This window comes from Orbicella faveolata, unplaced genomic scaffold (genome assembly GCF_042242905.1).
Source record: "Orbicella faveolata isolate gen_17 unplaced genomic scaffold, um_ofav_v1 contig_15, whole genome shotgun sequence".
Classification (NCBI taxonomy): Eukaryota; Metazoa; Cnidaria; class Anthozoa; order Scleractinia; family Merulinidae; genus Orbicella; species Orbicella faveolata.
This window is the reverse complement of record NW_028301542.1, coordinates 3,691,437-3,708,781: the sequence shown is the minus strand read 5'-3', so window position 1 is coordinate 3,708,781 and position 17,345 is coordinate 3,691,437. Positions and strand designations below refer to the sequence as shown.

At 38.2% G+C, this 17,345-nt stretch overlaps 1 protein-coding gene across 1 annotated transcript in view; it reads left to right on the top strand.

Annotated features, from left to right (window-relative positions):
• The window catches only part of LOC110064844 (1-phosphatidylinositol 4,5-bisphosphate phosphodiesterase beta-4-like), a 36,755-nt gene that overhangs the window by 3,656 nt on the left and 15,754 nt on the right, over positions 1-17,345 (top strand). Inside the window, exons 4-17 of the mRNA XM_089287982.1 lie at positions 2,315-2,452; positions 4,265-4,344; positions 6,203-6,259; positions 6,920-7,001; positions 7,780-7,880; positions 8,864-9,030; positions 9,735-9,881; positions 9,979-10,042; positions 10,424-10,511; positions 11,414-11,493; positions 12,188-12,272; positions 12,791-12,881; positions 15,143-15,187; positions 15,468-16,561. Of these exons, the coding sequence (XP_089144108.1) occupies positions 2,315-2,452; positions 4,265-4,344; positions 6,203-6,259; positions 6,920-7,001; positions 7,780-7,880; positions 8,864-9,030; positions 9,735-9,881; positions 9,979-10,042; positions 10,424-10,511; positions 11,414-11,493; positions 12,188-12,272; positions 12,791-12,881; positions 15,143-15,187; positions 15,468-16,561 (2,319 nt within the window). The remainder of the gene's footprint in view (positions 1-2,314; positions 2,453-4,264; positions 4,345-6,202; positions 6,260-6,919; positions 7,002-7,779; positions 7,881-8,863; positions 9,031-9,734; positions 9,882-9,978; positions 10,043-10,423; positions 10,512-11,413; positions 11,494-12,187; positions 12,273-12,790; positions 12,882-15,142; positions 15,188-15,467; positions 16,562-17,345) is intronic.

Genomic DNA, 17,345 nt, shown 5'->3' with positions numbered 1-17,345 from the left:
GCCCAGTTTCTTGGAACATTTTTGGAGGACCTTTAAATCACAGATGTGATGTAAGAGGTGAAATTTTTGGGGGCTAGCGAGAATGACTTTTAGACTAATGCGTCATACTAAGTTATGTGACTAACACAAGTACATCATGGTTATGTGTCGTCTTTGAAGAGAGCAAACCAAGGAAAGCAAAGGAAAGCAGCAATTTTAAACGTTGTGAGAAATATGGTTTTTTGGAGGACATTTCAACCATTTGACACTGGTGTCAACAGATCTCCAGCAAAAAGAGTCCTCCATAGTTAAGGTCTGTTTCAGACCTGGTCCCATCTATTTGAAGGCTGCATAAGGTTAGGTTCACCAGATAAATTGCTATCCAGTGGATAAGTGTTAGGAAAATACACCAGGCTATCTGTTGGATAGTGATTTATCTGGTGGATAGCATAATCCACCTTCCAAACAATCCAAGTACCCCAGGAGGTTTAAATTATTATAGCCCAGGGTAACCTTATACGTTAATATAAGATCTGAATGTGATGTCAAGGGTTTTAGGAGTGTTAAGGGTGCTTTTCCATTAAAGCTGTTTTCACCCTCAGTATGAACTTGTTAAATAAGTTCAGATCATTGCTTCTACTCTTAAGCGTTGTTTCATGTTTATGTGCATCACTGTAGAAAGATCAAAGAACAATTTTCTGGAGAATGTAATGAGGAAGTGTCCTGTATGTTGTATAATTGCCGCACTTCCTTTCAACAGTTGTTTAGAACTTTAAATTGGATATTTTTTCTATTACATTATTTTTGAAAGATCATGGAATGATAAAAGCTAAGAAGTCTGATTGTAGCTGTTCTTGTTAATCCATGCATCTACAAATACATGTAAGATGTACAAAATGCACTTACAAGTGTGTCTGTATCTTCTACTGAATGTGAAAATTTGGGTGTCAAATTAAGTCTGGAAGCAATATATGATGGCTGCAGGTCCTTTTCATCAGAGTTAATGCTGCTATGCTCAATGTACATCGCATCTGAAGTAGTAAAATGCATTAAATGTATTGCGATGAATGGAATTTCCACAACAACAGCAGTTCTGTTTTTGAATTTTCATCCTGGCTTATTTTATATGTAGAATGCTGTTATTGGAGTCTGTTGTTATGGAATGTTATTAACCTGAAACTTAAATTTATATCATATGGTTATTTTATTCAAAGATTTTAGAGACTGAAATGTGTTGTTATGGAGACATGTTAATCTGATACTTTAATTTATATGATATCAATGGTTATTAGATTTTAGTGACTGAAACATGTTGTTATGGAGACGTATTAATCTGACCTGCGACCTGATATTATTATACTAGCACGTTTAAGCAAAATATGCTAATTTAAGCTGCAAAAAAAATTATAGCAATTAGTATTTTCTGGTACAAAGAAACTAAATTCTAGATTTTGGTGTTACATTTCAACTTTTTTTATGCATTCCACATGTTGACATTTATGCATTTAAACCTAATTTTTCTTTCTGGGAGGAATACAGTTGAATGCCACATTTTTCTCATTATGGTACTATTTTCTCATTAATGGAGGTTCCACATTGTATAAATTAAAATCCTTCAGTCAATATGTTAAGAGGGGAAAGATTTTGCAGTATTCTGAGATTTTTTTGATGATTTTGTAAGAATTGTATGAAAGAGAAGAAAGGGAGATTAAAATATTTTAATTTTGATAATGAGGGAGAATAAGGATTTGATGTAGATTTAGAATTAGTTCTTTTAGTTTTAAGTAAGTGATAAAAAAAGTAATTGATAGATGGCCACCAAACTGCAGTGTAGTATACCTCCAACCTGTGGAGGTACGATGGTCTCATGGTTAGTGTGCTTTACTCCGGATTGAGTGGTCCAGGTTCAAGCCTTGGACATTGTGTTGTGTTCTTGTGCAAGACACTTTACTCTCACAGTGCCTCTCTCCAGCCAGGTGTACAAATGGATGCCGGTAAATGTAATGCTGGGGATAACCCTGTGATGGACTAGCATTATATCCAGGGGGGAGTAGATATATTCTGAGTTGTTTCATGCTACAGAAGCTTGGATAAGCTCCTGCCCTGATGGGCCACTTGGCTTGCATGATGACTTAACCTTTACGACATCCAGCTTGATGGTACATTTGTATCGCTGGCTAAGGATAGTTTGTTTCCATTGTTTTTCCTCTCTTTCCCCCTTTTATTCTCCCCCACCTTTCATCCACCTTCAGAAAATTAAAAAAGAATTCCCCGTGACCATTTAGAGACCGTGATTAAATCTTTATGTCTAAAACTTGTGTTTTCTTCATTTTAGGATGTCAAATTACGAGAGTCACTTCAAAATGAAGGGGAGGGATCTTTGGAAGGAAGATCCTTCACCATTGTTTATGGTCCAAATCTCGTGGACGTTTCATATATGCATTTGTGTGCGGAAAGTAATAAAATTGCTGAGGTGAGCATAACTTTTTTCTTGATTATCTGAACCCTTTGTGCCGCCGTGTCTTGTGATAATATCTCTTTCCAACTGATTTTTTTTTCCAGTTCAAGTGCAATAGTGCAATAGTGTGGGGGGGGGGGGGGGGGGGGAGGTGGGAGGTGGGTCAAAATAGTTGATTTTGATATCAGTTAGGTTATTTGTTTGTGTGTTCAATATGACGTGTTTGCCCAGCTCTGAAACCACAGTGAACTAAGCAGTTTACTAACTTTCATTTTACAAGTTTATGTTAACCAGCTGTACTTGCTTCACTAAGCAATATTGTTTTGACTATTTTTGTACCCAAATTTGTGATAAGCCAATGAGGAACCTTGTCTACCGTCCTGATTTTTGACAATATCACAAGTCTTTGTTGTGATATCCATCTGTTTTTGGCTGAATTTGGGTTTGGTAAATAATTTTTAGTATAGTTTGGGGGACATCAAGCTTGTTTTGTGTCACCTTTGATATTTTAATTTGAATGTCTCTGGCCTGGGGAGGAAGGGTGGCTGGGTACTCCCATTTATTATCCAACTTCAGCAAATACTGTCCAAATAACAGTACAAATATACAGCAATATTGTACAGTACAAAACCTGTTTGCCGTATTTGTACAGTAGAAAACCTGTTTGCCGTTAAGGTTGGCGCACACATGTAAAACTGTCACACTCTCCCTCTTTCATTGTTAAATTTATTGACTACAGCAATGGGATAATAAATCTCTTATTAGATGTTTTGGTGTGTAGTATCCCTGTACATTTTTACTTGTTGTTTGTATTTTGACTCGCCCCATGGGCTTGTCAAAATACTGCAAAACTCGTGAAAATATGCAGCGATACTACACACCAAAACATCTAATAAGATATATATATTGGCTCTGGTATGTGCCATGGGATTGGGTATGGCTTTTGAGGTTCTGGATCCTTAAATTCTTGGGTTGCACTGTCATGCAATAAAAAAATAATTCGAAACCATTCAGTGGATAGAGTCAAGAAATTGTGATGTTATAGGAGACAAATAAAGGAGACAATTCTCCAAGTTTTTAAGATCTGTACGTCTTCCCAAACTTGAAGTATTTGTTGAAATATTTTGCCCAAATTTACAGAGCCCAGTATGGAGCCGCCATTTTGATGTACCTCCATGGTACACTATCATGGTGGCCAGAAAATAGTGTAAACGTCTGAAACTTACTTTGGCTATTTAGGTGACTGATTACCTGAACCAATCAAGCTACCATTTAAATAAGCACTTTTCCTAATACTTCTAAAAGGGCTGAAAATCATGAGATAAGTATATATGTTTTGACAAATGCGTTCATAACTTTATGTCACTCACCCCCATAACTCTGAAAATTTGCTTGTTTTCAGACGAAGCAAGCTATTGAGCTGAAAAGTTGATAACAGATATAAATTTTTCCCCTCTTATGCCTGATGAAGGTTAAAACTTTGGTGGCTCTTTAGTTTTGGATTTTAGAAAATGATGATGTCACATGCATACCAAAAACAAATTGCTTGCTTGATGCTTAACTTTCAATGTTACAGAAACAAAATTAAGCCGACCCATTGACACAATTCTTAGTTTTTGTTTTTCCCTTGAACAGGGTGTCATAGGGTCAGGGTTTAAGACCCTTTGCGGCACACACCTATCTGAAATTTATGGGAGTACCCCCCACCCCACCCCCAGGTGTCTGGCCAAACTACAAACTATGGCTTGACCAAACTCATCTGTTATGTTGCCGGGGCTAACCAAATAATGATGACTGTGTATAAAAGAACATTGTTGCTACCAACAGGAGTGGATTAAAGGACTCAGTCCATTGTTACACAACCTCAAGATTTACAATGCCAGCATCTTGACACAGCTGTTGAAACTGTAAGTAACCACAGGAACCATGCAACAATAATAATCTATAAATTGAAAGCAAATATTGCAAGTGAATACTTGTAGACCATATATTTGAACTGTGGAGAAAGATGTAAAGATGAATGATCACAGTTGCTTAAAAGAGCTCAGTCACAGTATTCAAAGTTATTTTGACCATGCGCAAAGTTACCTTTAAACTGAAGGAAAGCTGAAAATAGTAGTTTACTAAGACAAACAAACACAAAAGAGGTAATAATAAACCATTAAGGAACAAGGATGGGTGAGGATGGAGAAGATTGACAAGGATTACAAACGAGGAACTTGATAAATTTAGGCTAAACTTTTTAAGATGCATAAACTGTGATATAGCTCCCTGAAGTTGTTTACATAACTGCGATAATGATCCATGTCTATACAAAAATAAATATTGATGTCAGATAGGGTGTAGGGGAGGTGAGTACCACAACAGTTAGTGTGACTGACTACAGACCAATACATGTATGCTACAGAACTTGATGGACCTGGGCATAGTTAATAGACTGAATTTTTATGATGCTCTGTAAACTTCAAACGAGTAAACAAAGCTAGTAAGAGTTATGTTGGAAAGTTAAAACCATGTGGACAATCTTTTGTTTGAGCTCATACACTATGCTTGAATTATACTTGTAAACCGTGCAACAAAGAACTTTGTTGGGTTTCGCATTCCTCTGTATGAACTTGGGCTATCATACAGTACTTTTGGGCAACACGCTTTACTCTGACAGAGCTGCTCTCCTTCTAAAACCATTAACTGGCTGTTGTTGTGGTTATTGAAATGTGATGCAAAGCTATTTCTCTGGACTGAAAGATCCATTTTTATTTGTGTGGTGAATGAAAAAGAGTTCATTTACAATATTAATTAATGACTGTTGCTGGCTGCTGAGTTGCTCCATTAAAAGAGATGGTTATCTCCATCAGTGGGTTAACATAGGTTAATTTACAAACTATCATGCAAGACCAGGGGCCATAGATTCAGACAAAAAGATGTCTATCCCTGCTGCAATAAGTTTATTAGTGTGATACATGTGAGCAATATGGTGGCTGCTGGCTAATTTCACATACTGAAAAGGAACTTACTTAGTGTAATTGTATTGTAATAAATGTATTGGAAGTAGTGTAAGTATAAGTAGTGTAAGTTTTAAGTAAGTATAACATAAGTACCTTTGGAGTTGCAAATGGTAGAAGAGCCAGCTGGGTTTGTTAATGAGCTTAGTGTTTTCTCAGCCACATGTACATCCCTGGAGCTATTAGATTAATGATTAGTTCCAAGCCTAGTGGTTATTGATTCAGACCACAAAGACTCAGATTATTCCTGTTTTTATCAGTTCATTATAATCAGTGAGGCAAATGTGGGGCAGTGGGTTTAGAAAGTTACTTACATATAGCCACAATGTAACCCTATACTTACTGAAACCCATGAATCATGACGGAGCAAGAATTTGCACCAATTCACAGAAAATTAGGAATTGCTCGAATATTGGCAGCCAGAGATTTGTAAAGATCAGCTCAATTCATAAATGATCCTCAAAAATCAGCTGCAATGGGACAAAATGTATACAGGCCATAAGGCGAGTTGCAAGCTATTGAGGTCACCCCGTAGGGCACGTATGCTAATAAGGGTGACCACTGGCTGCATTGACATGAGATTCACTTTGCCTAAATTATGTTTAGCCACATGAAAATACTTCAAGTCCCACAGGATTGGTTTGGTACACCAACATGGCTATCATTTCATTATTTTGGTACACCAATTTAGACACCTGATGTCATGTGAAAATGCTCTGTGTAGTGTTCCAGAAATCTTAAATTAACTGTTTTCTTCTTTCAGCTATGTTAAACTGACAACCCACTTGGTGAGTCCTTCAAACAAGATTTCTGTCAAGAGGTAAGCTGTTGTAATTTGCTTCTCTTCATTCCTGAACAGACCATTGGTACACTGTACTTGTCATCACACAGTAAAAAGAAGTAACTTAAAGATTTATTACGGGTGCAAAAAACATTGCTGGATGCAAGTTGAAGACACTTTTGGCAACCTTAAAACAGTCTTGAAAGTCACACCTTCATGTACATCTGATTGAGCCAGTCTTTCACTTCTTTAAAACTAATGCTAAAGAAAGTCTGTTGAGACAGATAAATACATGTAGCGCTATGGCTGGCTTTGTAGTGCAGTCAGACCTCTCCACAACTGAAACGGTGGGGACAGAGGAAGTGGCTGTTGTAGAGGGGTGGTCATTATGGGGAGGTAGGGGTGTAAAATGAAACTGTTTTTTTTCAGTGTTGAAACTTTTTGTTTCAAAAAATGTTTAATTTAGCATTATTAGATGAATGTTGTAAAAGATGTCAAATAAGAGTGAAATGTATTAACTGTCTGTCATGGTCATTATAGATAGGTGGTCATTAGTTGAGGTTCGACTGCATTTAAAAACATGCATTCAATCTAATAACCTGTCATACACCTATGATGTTTCTTCATTTCCTGATTACCATCTGAGATTTGTGATAATTAGACTTACCAATGGTTGTTTTGCTTCTTCCTCCCTTTTAGCATCTGCAAATGCCTCAATGTTGGAAAGTATGAACAGCGAGTCCTAGAGGGGCTTGAAGCCATGAAACTTCCTTGTGGAAAGGTAAGAAATGCTAAAAGCCAACCTGATGTAGAAACATTCTTTTGAGGAGGCAGCAACCACTTCCTACACTTCCTAAGATTTGGTTACCCCTTCATATGTTTCAATGGGACAACCGTTAATTTCAAACCCTGTGGTAATGAATTTTCAATTCAGTTGTAAAGTACAGTTGAAGACAATACATTTGACTGTATATAAGAAAACTGGAGAACATACCAACTGCATTTCATCAACCTAAAAGCACATTGGATTTAATTGAACCTCTAGTTTCTCTTGTCTTGCACCTTTGAAGTCTTGACATCCTCTCCCGCCGGGGGTAGGGGTTACTTCCATATATGAGCTATATAGGTTTTTGCTGCTGTGGAGGGTATGGTTTTCAGGCAGTTTAGTCTAGGATAGGGTTTAATTTACTGTGAAAGTGGCTAGTGTATATCTTTACTCGCGATTGTATAATAGAAAATGAAACTCGGAAGTGACTTAGTAAGATATTGGTTTAGTTAGTGTATGTTGTACTATGATAGTGATAAAGTTTCTGCTTGGAAAATAGCTAGTCTGGGATGAGATACGGGTTTTTAGGGCCTAGTCTTGAACAGGGATGCAAAGTCAAGCTGATCATGTTCTAGTATAGGGTAAGGGCTTCAGTGTCCCAATGGTACACCCCCACCCAAAGATTTACAGAGTATCCCCCCAGGATACATGGTTCATGGGACAAAGAGAAGGAGGGGGAGGATGTTGTCTTGCAGTTGATGCATGTGAAGTACTTTGTTTTTTTATCCATCAGATGGATGAACTGGATTGTGAAAATTTCAACTTTGAGCAGTTCTACCAACTCTACTTGAAAGTGTGTGGCAGGCTAGAAATTGAACACCTTTGTTTCAAATGGTAAGGCGGAAAGAAGCATTCCCTAATTGTCTGCATTCTGCATGTATGGTTTGGCCTTTTCCTTAGGTTGTTGGGTCATGTAGCAGCTCGCATGAATGAATGACATGAATGGCTTGATACCCTTTCAGAGGACAGTAGAACAAACAACAGAAACAGTGCCCCCTAGCCCCAAAACAACAATAGTTGCTGCAATGATGACAAATAAGAGTTACAAGCTTACGAGAGCTGCTACACTTCTGAGGTTGTTGTGTAAAGTATTGTTAATTGTTGAAATTAATGGGTGTTGGATGGTTGGGAGATCCAGTAACTTCCACTTTGGCTCAGCCATCTCCTAGAGTGAGAAATGTTTCATGCCTGGCAAATCCTGGCAAGCTTGCAAAGAGTTACCACCCCCCCTTGCCAATGGCCATAGGCACTGAAGAGAAGTGGGGGGGGGGGGGGTGGGGGGTAATGCAGAGGTGGAATGGGAGAAAACTGTCAGGGTTAAACATTCTGGAAAGTGAGGAATGCCTCATGGTTGGCAAATCCTGGCAAACCTGTAAAGAGCCCCATAAGCAGTGGGAAAAAAGGGAGGGATGGACAGGGGCAGGTGGAGTGGGAGAAGATTATCAGGTCTTAGTATTCGGGACACGTTCAACATAATCAGACAAAAAAACACACGCTATTTTCAGTTAGGAATTAACTAATTTATTTTTCATAGTAATGTAAGCGCATTGAGTTTTTTAAATGTGCCAAAAAACATTATTATTATTATTATTATTATTATTATTATAATTATAATTATTATTATTACTGATGCTTTTCTCCTGAGAGCACTTGGAATCATGGCGCATATGCACATGCATATGTTCTCAGTGTTGCTGACTACATACAGTACCTTGTGTGGATCACTGGGTTTTTTTTGTCCTTTTCCTTGTTATATCCTGTTTAAGTATAGGAAATAAATTCAGCTATTAATTGTCCTTCAAACAATTTGTTTGCAGGGGTGGAGGTAAAACACCTTTCCTTAATGTAAATCAGCTGATGAATTTCCTGAACCAGGAACAGAGGGATCCTCGGCTGAACGAGATACTTTATCCGTACTACAACAAAGAGAAGGCCCTGTCACTGATCTGGAAATACGAGAAATCCCTGGACAATCTTCGAAGAGGTATTGAAGTAGCGAAGATGCTTGCAACTTATAGTGATAATGATTCTGTCTTGACTTTATTGAAAGGCGTTTGCAAGCCTGCAAGTAACAGTCGGTCATCGGATGATTGTCTGGTAAATTTGAGGTTTTGACAGGTAAAAGCTTAGCCTGGTCAGACACTCCAACTGGGCATTTCTGCTAAAATGAAAAATATTTTAACTGAAAATTTGTGCCTGGATATGGGACAAGTTATTTTGTTATACTGCCACACAATACTACGCAAAAAAGCTTTGTTATCGGTTTTGTTTTTATTCCAATTTTGAGAATTTTATCACGCAGTGTGCCATCTCAAATGTTATGTCAAATTGTAAACAGCCTTGTAGCCTTGATCTTCACACCCATAACAAGCTTGTTGCTTTATTCAGTTCCACACCTTCCACAAGTTCTTCAAGTATGATCAGGTCTACAGAGGATTCTACTAATGGCAGGGCACTAGGCAAATTGACCAGTTGCAAGAATTATTTTGCCTGCCCGGTTTTGTCATTCTTTTCATACATAAAGAAGTTCAGCTCCTAAGGTTTTACTTTCATTTGAAAACCAATTGTCGTCCTGTTGAAAACCTTATGAAACCCCTGATATGAACTCCTTTCATCGTTGTCTCCCATCTTGATTGTAAACATATGGATTTTGATCATGTTAAATTAAGTAATCTGGTATTTTGACAGATCGTATCACTGTTAATGGGCTGACGAGATATCTGTTGAGTGAGGACAATCTTCTCATGATGCCAAACAGAGTGGAAATTTATCAAGACATGACTCAGCCTCTCTCTCACTACTTCATTAACTCGTCACACAACACATATCTCGTGGGTGAGTTGCTAATGTCTCACTTCATTAATACTATTATGACAATTTTATCACTTTGCCATAGAGAAGTTAAAAAGGCTTGTTTTCTTGACTTTGGTAGGGCGCCAGTTTGGTGGCAAGTCCTCAGTGGAGATGTATAGACAATGTCTGCTGGCAGGCTGTCGGTAAGGTGCCCAAAGTGAAACAAATTAAAGATCAGATCATTACTTTTGACACTTCCATTAAGGAGGTCTGAGTATCTCACATCCCATTAACTTTTGACCTAAGTATTCTATATCGTGTTACAGTGAAACTTGTATTAAGCAGACCCCATATTAAGCAGACACCCTCTATTAAGTGGAAACCAGCTTGAGTCTCTAAATTTTCTTCCCACATTTACTGTAAGATAAACCTGCATTCAGCAGACACCTCTGTTAAGCGGACACAGACACCAATATTAAGCCATTGTGTTGCACAAACCCTGCAATAAGCAGACACTTCAAGAAATTAATAATGTGTGGTAGAGATAAAATGGTTTTCCTTACTTGAGTTGTTTCGTATTTAAGGTGCATTGAGCTGGATTGCTGGGACGGACCTGGTGATGAACCCATTATAACACACGGTAAAGCAATGTGTACTAACATCATGTTCAAGGCGAGTGTCAGATTAAATTATTTTTTACATTAGTAATACCCTACATGTGTTGTTGTGAGTGAAGGATGACACTGTGAGAGTTGAGCGTCTCACTGAAGGACACCACACAATGACCCTGGACTGCTCAATCAGGAGCCCAGCAAACTGTCATTAATAGGTCTTTGCACCTTCCCCTTGTGTTATAAAATAATGTTATATGTGCAGACTCTACAGGGCTATGTGTTAGGTACATGTAAATGCATACAGTGCTTTCAGTAAGATCTAAAATAGGTGGCTGCTTTGGTGTGGCACCTGTTGAGAGGAGTCCAAAACAGTTTATTATATACCAATTTTGAAAACTGCTAATGTTATAGCTGCTGATTTAGAACAGAACACCCACAGGAACTCCAATAAGAGCTATGTCTGACTGAAAGGACACTACAGAGTATTTTCACATAATGTCATGACAGCCATAATGGTGTTCCAAAACAATCCTGTGGGAGTTCAACTCTTTTCTTATGTAAACAGTTTCTTTTGTTTCGATAAATTTGCATGGCTGCTGGCCATGTGAGTGAAAACACTCAATATCTCTCTTAGGCTGTGTTCACACTTGATGCCTGAGCACTGGTGTCTGGCATGGGCGCCGGCACAAAATAGTGTTGCGTTCAGACACTGGGTACTCCAAGTACCCAACTACCATTAAGTGCTCGACTACAAGGTTGACACATTGAACCTAAGCATGAGCTCTGTCCAAGAATTCTGGTGTGAGTACTTGGAAAAAAGGTGTGTTTACATTAGTGAGCAGTAACAATCGTACTCACACAGCAAGTGTGAACATAGCCTTTAGTTAGTAAGACTGCATGCAATTCAAATAATCCACATAGGAGCCAAGTGATTAATACTACTGTTCTTGACAATTCCAGGATGTGATAGAAGCGATACGTGACTCAGCCTTTGTGACATCAGAGTACCCTGTGATACTGTCCTTTGAGAATCACTGCAGGTAATGTTTTTTTTAAATTTTTTGTTTTGTTTTGCTTAACGAAGGTATTGGTGCTTTGTTTATGATGGTGAAGGAGATGCGAGAAATATTCAAACTGATCTCTCGTGCTGTCCCTGGTCCCTTAATGAAACCCCTGGGATTTATTCATTTATCATACTTTTGGTGAGAGATAATATTCATGATACAAGTGAATATATGAAAGATCACATATTTGAACTGTGGAGAAAGATATGAAGATATCAATGATCATCGCAGTTATATACACAATGGTACAGTACTCTACCAGTAGAGCACTCTACTGGTATTGCAGAGGTCGTGGGTGTGAATCCTGTTGAGGCCTGAATTTTTTTCAGGCTTTAATTTCACAGCTGCTTAAAGGAGCTCACTCACTGTATTTTGAGTTATTTTGGCCACACACAAAATTACCTTTAAATGGTAGGAAACCTGAAAATAACAGTTTAATAAGATAGAAAAACACCGAAGAAATAATGATAAACCATAAAGGAACAAGGATGGCTAAGGATGGAGAAGACTAACAGGGATTGCAAACGACGAATTTGAAATATTGAGGCTAAACTTTTAAAAATGTGCAAACCGAGATGTAGCTCCTTTAAGTTGTGTATGTAACTGTGATGATCATTGATACCTTAATATTCATGATAATTGCAAATTTTCCTTTATGTTATATTTGCAGTAAGTCACAGCAGTACAAGATGGCTCTGTATTGTTCTGACATCTTTGGTGACATGCTTCTGAAACTGCCTTTGGACAGTCATCCAGTGAGTTTATTTTATGTTACATCACTCACAAGGCACTATTCCTGCACTGCCATTCTCTCACCCAGCCTTTGGTTTGAGGGCAGAGCTGGAACAAACCTCAAATTCCAGCTTGCCCATTGGACAAGTAGATCACAAATTGTGCTTGCCCTGAGAAAGTCTGATTTCTTTTTAACTTGGAAAATCTAAGTTGCAGGTATGGATGGGAGATTCACTCGATCCTTCCTTCATTCCTTCCCTCGCTTCCTATTTTGTCTTGTTGATTCTGCTGACCAATATGGCTTTCACAGCTGTAGCAAAGTTCAAGTTACATTCTTGATGAAGTTGGCATAATTTATGATTTGACTTGGCCCTTGCCCATCAGGCAAGTGCGAATGAAAAGGAACTTGCCCGGCAGGAAAGTGTACTTGTCCTGGATGAGTGGACAGCATTTTTTTGAGCCCTGGAGGGGCAAGGTGACTTATCTTGCTGGGTTTAATATCAAACTCCCCTTAAGAGTTTCCATCCTTTTTTCCATTAAGCTTGAAGAAGGCAGACCACTTCCATCACCAAGCCATCTAAAGAGAAGGATAATCATAAAGAACAAGAAACTCAAACCAGAACAGGAAGAAGGTGAGAACAAGGAATGTTTCACATTTCATTTAGATACAGTTAGTCCCCTGATGGATGGTGCTTGTCTTCGTAATTCTCCCATAGGTCTCAGGGTTGTTGCTAAGAAAATAGTTTCCCAGCTAAGATTTTCATTGAGCCAGTCATCATTTTTCGTGAGAGACCTGGAACAAAATTTTTGTCCCCAATCTTTTGCAATGCTTTACAGGGCTACCAAACGTTGCATTTGGCGGACACAGTACACGGAAGGAGAAGACCCCAATATATTAGATAGTAGTGTCATCTGCGAACTTATGAATACATCAGAAACTGGATGTATTCATATGTTCACAGATGACACTACTGTCTATTGTATTGGGGAAGAAGTCGAAGAAATTGTTGATGTGTTAAACCTAATCTTAAAGACTTCAAAGTGTGGTGCTGTAAGAATCATTTCACTGTTCACGCTGGCAGGACCGTGGCAATGTTGATCTCCAGCCATGCTTTTGTTGGTCCAATGAGACCTCTAATGTTCGGAGATTCTTACATTTACTTCAACACTAAATCCACTTGCTTGGGCGTTGAAATTGACTATAAACTGAACTGGAAACCACAAGTAAAAGCACTGCACATTAAGTTTGGAGGAAAGCTGAAATTCCTGAAAAAGTTTAAAGGCCTTCCCTCAAGTGTACTAGAAGAAATATATTTCAAAGGGATTGTCCCAAGCATCACTTATTGCATTGCTATTTGGGGATCCTGCTCACCATCTACCTTTAAAGTATTGGAACATTTACACTTAAAAGCTGCCAAACTAATCTATAAACTGCCCAGCGAAACTCCTGACTCTGACATACTTGACCTTGTTAAATGGAAACCTTTAGGCTATATTTACAAGCGTAGGCTCGCTTCTATAATGTATCAGGTTTTCCACGATAGTTTACCTGATCAACTCACAGCCCTATTCGAAGTACGCAACACCGACAATAATTATAACTTAAGGCGTATTAATGACTTCTTGAATGTACGGTACAGTAGCAACCTTGGCAGAAATAGTGTAAGGTACAGAGGACCCATAGCTTGGAATTTAATACCTAAAGCCATCAAGGATGCTTCCTCCCTACAGCTTTTTAAACAAAAACGTAGACAGGCATCAAGGATACTAGAACAAATTCAATTTGAAAAAGAAGCCTGTCAGATAACATCAAAACAAACGGACTTTCTGTATTTTTAAATTTTTGTTAAGTTTTGTAAATTAAGTACCAAGTTTTTGTTATAAATAGTTTTTTAATTAAGTTTCTGGCAGGTCCCCACCAGCCTTTAGGTTGCCTCAAACCAACCTGCCTCAGCAAAAAGTATATATATGTATGTATGTATGTATGTATGCATGCATGCATGCTAAACAAGTGCTCAATACAAGATCTTATTTCAGTTACTTTACTCGTTATAGTGGCACCGACACTCTAGGTAGTCAGAAATTTATTCCAAACTTTCATTTAGATGATTTAGCCGTTTCTATATAGTTCAGATATCAAATGATTGTACATGGGTAACCTAAAAACCGTTTGTTGTCCTTTACCAAGTGATTGCCACCCAAACTTCAGCCATTGATCACCTCTTCCTCAGCCAGTGAATTTCACTGGCAGTCGGTGCTGAGTGACAACCACGGATGTTCCCTAAATTTATATGTAACTATAGAGTCCCCTTATGATAGTCACCTAAAAGAAAATGAGATATGTGCTGATATGCATGCAGTAACAAAAATGGCAGATTGGACAAAATATTGCCGATGATATTAGTGGATTTGACAAAATCAGCCAAACTATGGAAATTTTGTCAAAAGGCAAATCTGAGGGCATTTTGCCAAACCTGCTGACCAACTTAATGGGTGAATACACATAACATACTTAGAAGAGCCCCAAACAGTTGACGAATGTGCAAAAATGAAGAATTTTGGGGGAAGTAGTGAATGTGACAAAATTTTTTGCCAGGTTTGTTGACAAAATTTTACGTCAAGTGAATACACATAACAGGCTTAGAAGAGCCACAAAAACTTGATGAATGTGGCAAAAACAATAATTTTGGTGACGGTGGCAGGTGCATCACCGTAATATACTCAACTTATTTAGCAGTTGTGAAAAAAAATTCAAAAAATTATTTAATTTCTCAGCTGCTTAATTTGTGTGTTTACACTGCAATGACCATTCATCTTTCTCTGCAGTTCAAATATATGATTTTACATATGTTCATCTGTGTAATATTTATTACCCAAATTTTGTTTCTTTTAGATTACAGTGACATTTTTAGTGATTTTGAAGCTACAGATACTTCAGGTATGTTTTTGATTATTTTTCTAGCAGGAACACAATGTTCAACAGATTGAAAGTGCAGAACTGAACTTAACAATTTTTGAAATTTTTATATGGCAAATTTCATTTATATGATGGAATGCACCTTACAAAGTATTGTTAAATACTAAAAACTAAAAAAACCTAATTAAAGAAAACCCTTAAAACCTGCTCTACAAGAATATTGTAAAAAAGGTCTGTTCTTCATAGATAAAAATTATCGATTAAGATTAATATTTTATAATTACTCATTCATCCACTACAGGATTTCATCGTGGAAGCATAAAGGAAACGGCAATCATTGATGACGAGATTGAGGAGGAGGATGAAGTTCAGGAAAGTGATAACGAAAGTGATTCTCGTGAACGATCCATAAGTTGCGAGGAGTTCAACAAAATCATGGCGTACAGTGAGAAAGTGTGCAATGATCTTTTACGAGAATCTACCTCAACTGCGGCAGAAGAATCTTCGCCTGATGACAAGGAAGTCACACTTGACGACATAGCTCAATATAGCTCTGTGTCAGAGTACTCGAATTTTCTTCTGTCAAAGATTTTGAATGAAGCAGGTTTGAATGGTGTGTCAAAGGATATGGAAAACTCCTTTGTGATGTCTCGGAACAGTAGAAACTTTCTTGAAATGCAAGGTATTGAGATGCTTGCGGACAATTGTAGTTCTGAAAGCAGTTCACGCTCATCAAGAACTAGTGAGGATGTAAACTTTCATCCTGGAACTCGCACATCAGGAATTTCACTAGGTTCTACTTTGAGTGCCGCCTCTGATGCTTCCACAGACAGTGACAGTCTTTCTGTCACGCCTACAGTTACCGTGACAGACAGTGGAGAAACATGTTACGAGTTTCCCACAACCAAAGAAGAAACTAGTGCTAAGGAAGTTGCGGCTGTTCATAAACCATACAGAAACAATGGTGGCCTTGAGTCCATACAAGAGGTTTCTGACGCAACTGAAAATGATTGTCCTGTGAACGCTGAGGATTCTGATGATAGTTCATTAAAATCCGACACAAGAAAGTTGTTCACTGATTTAGAGTCTGAAAACAATGACCAACCGAATGGAAAAATCAATTCCTCTGTTATCCAATGCAACGGCAAAGTGGACAGTAAACGGACACATCCCTCAGTGCAAGGAACAAATTCTGGAGCCTCTTCAAGAAGCAGCAGAGACTCTTACGACCCAAAATTTGTTTATGGGAGAAAAGAAAGCAATGCGAGTACCCAGAGTGTGGAGTCTAATCCTGAAGACGATGAGGAAAGAGACTCCATCAGTGAGTTTAAGAAGCGAGAAGAAAAACTAGCAAGCTTTGGGAGTTCACTGAGGTTAAACATGGGGGGAAAGAAGGTGTGTGACACGTATAGCCCTCGGGGTGCCTCCCACACAAAAGGACAGGGGTGCTCATTGGAAATTTTGAAAAGAACCCCTAAGAGGTACCAAGATCCTGTTTTGTGGGTGTGGCATGAAATTTTTTTCACCCCTAAAAGGTACCAGTTCTAAAACCACACATTATCTCCTGTTATAGTTTTTTGGCTCAATACCCAAAAAAAGTGCTGCAAAAGCTCCTGCTGTGGACCTTTTGAGTAGGGACACCCAAAGAGGTACCAAAACCATTTTTTAACCCCTAAAAGGTATGACGAGCACCCCCTTCTTTTTTATATGGGAGTCCCCCTGGGTATAGCTTGGCCTTTTCCAAGTTGCATTGTCTTTTTTCTCTGTTTTAGAATGAGTCCTTATGTGACATTTTTCTTACAAAAACAAGTTTGATTGGGCGTGTATTCGATCAGGCTTATAACTGGAATAAAAGAGCTTTTTGAAATGAGCTACATACATGTAACTGGACATGTTGATTGAAAAAGGTTTTTCATTTAAACTGGTAATTAAGCTTTCAAACATCATAATAAAACAAATTCAAAACAAGGAAAGCCAGAGGGAGGTTTATAACTGGATGTACTTTTTGGTTTACAGACAGATGGACCTATAACTGGGGATGTAAAAGTGGGGGAAGAGAGGGGGGGGGGGGGAGGTGGTGTAAGCAGCAGTTTACATTATAGTCAATTCCATCATGTACTTTGCACTTGTTTATGATGGTGTGGAGTCATAGAAATGTTGTTCAGTTTTACTATCTTCA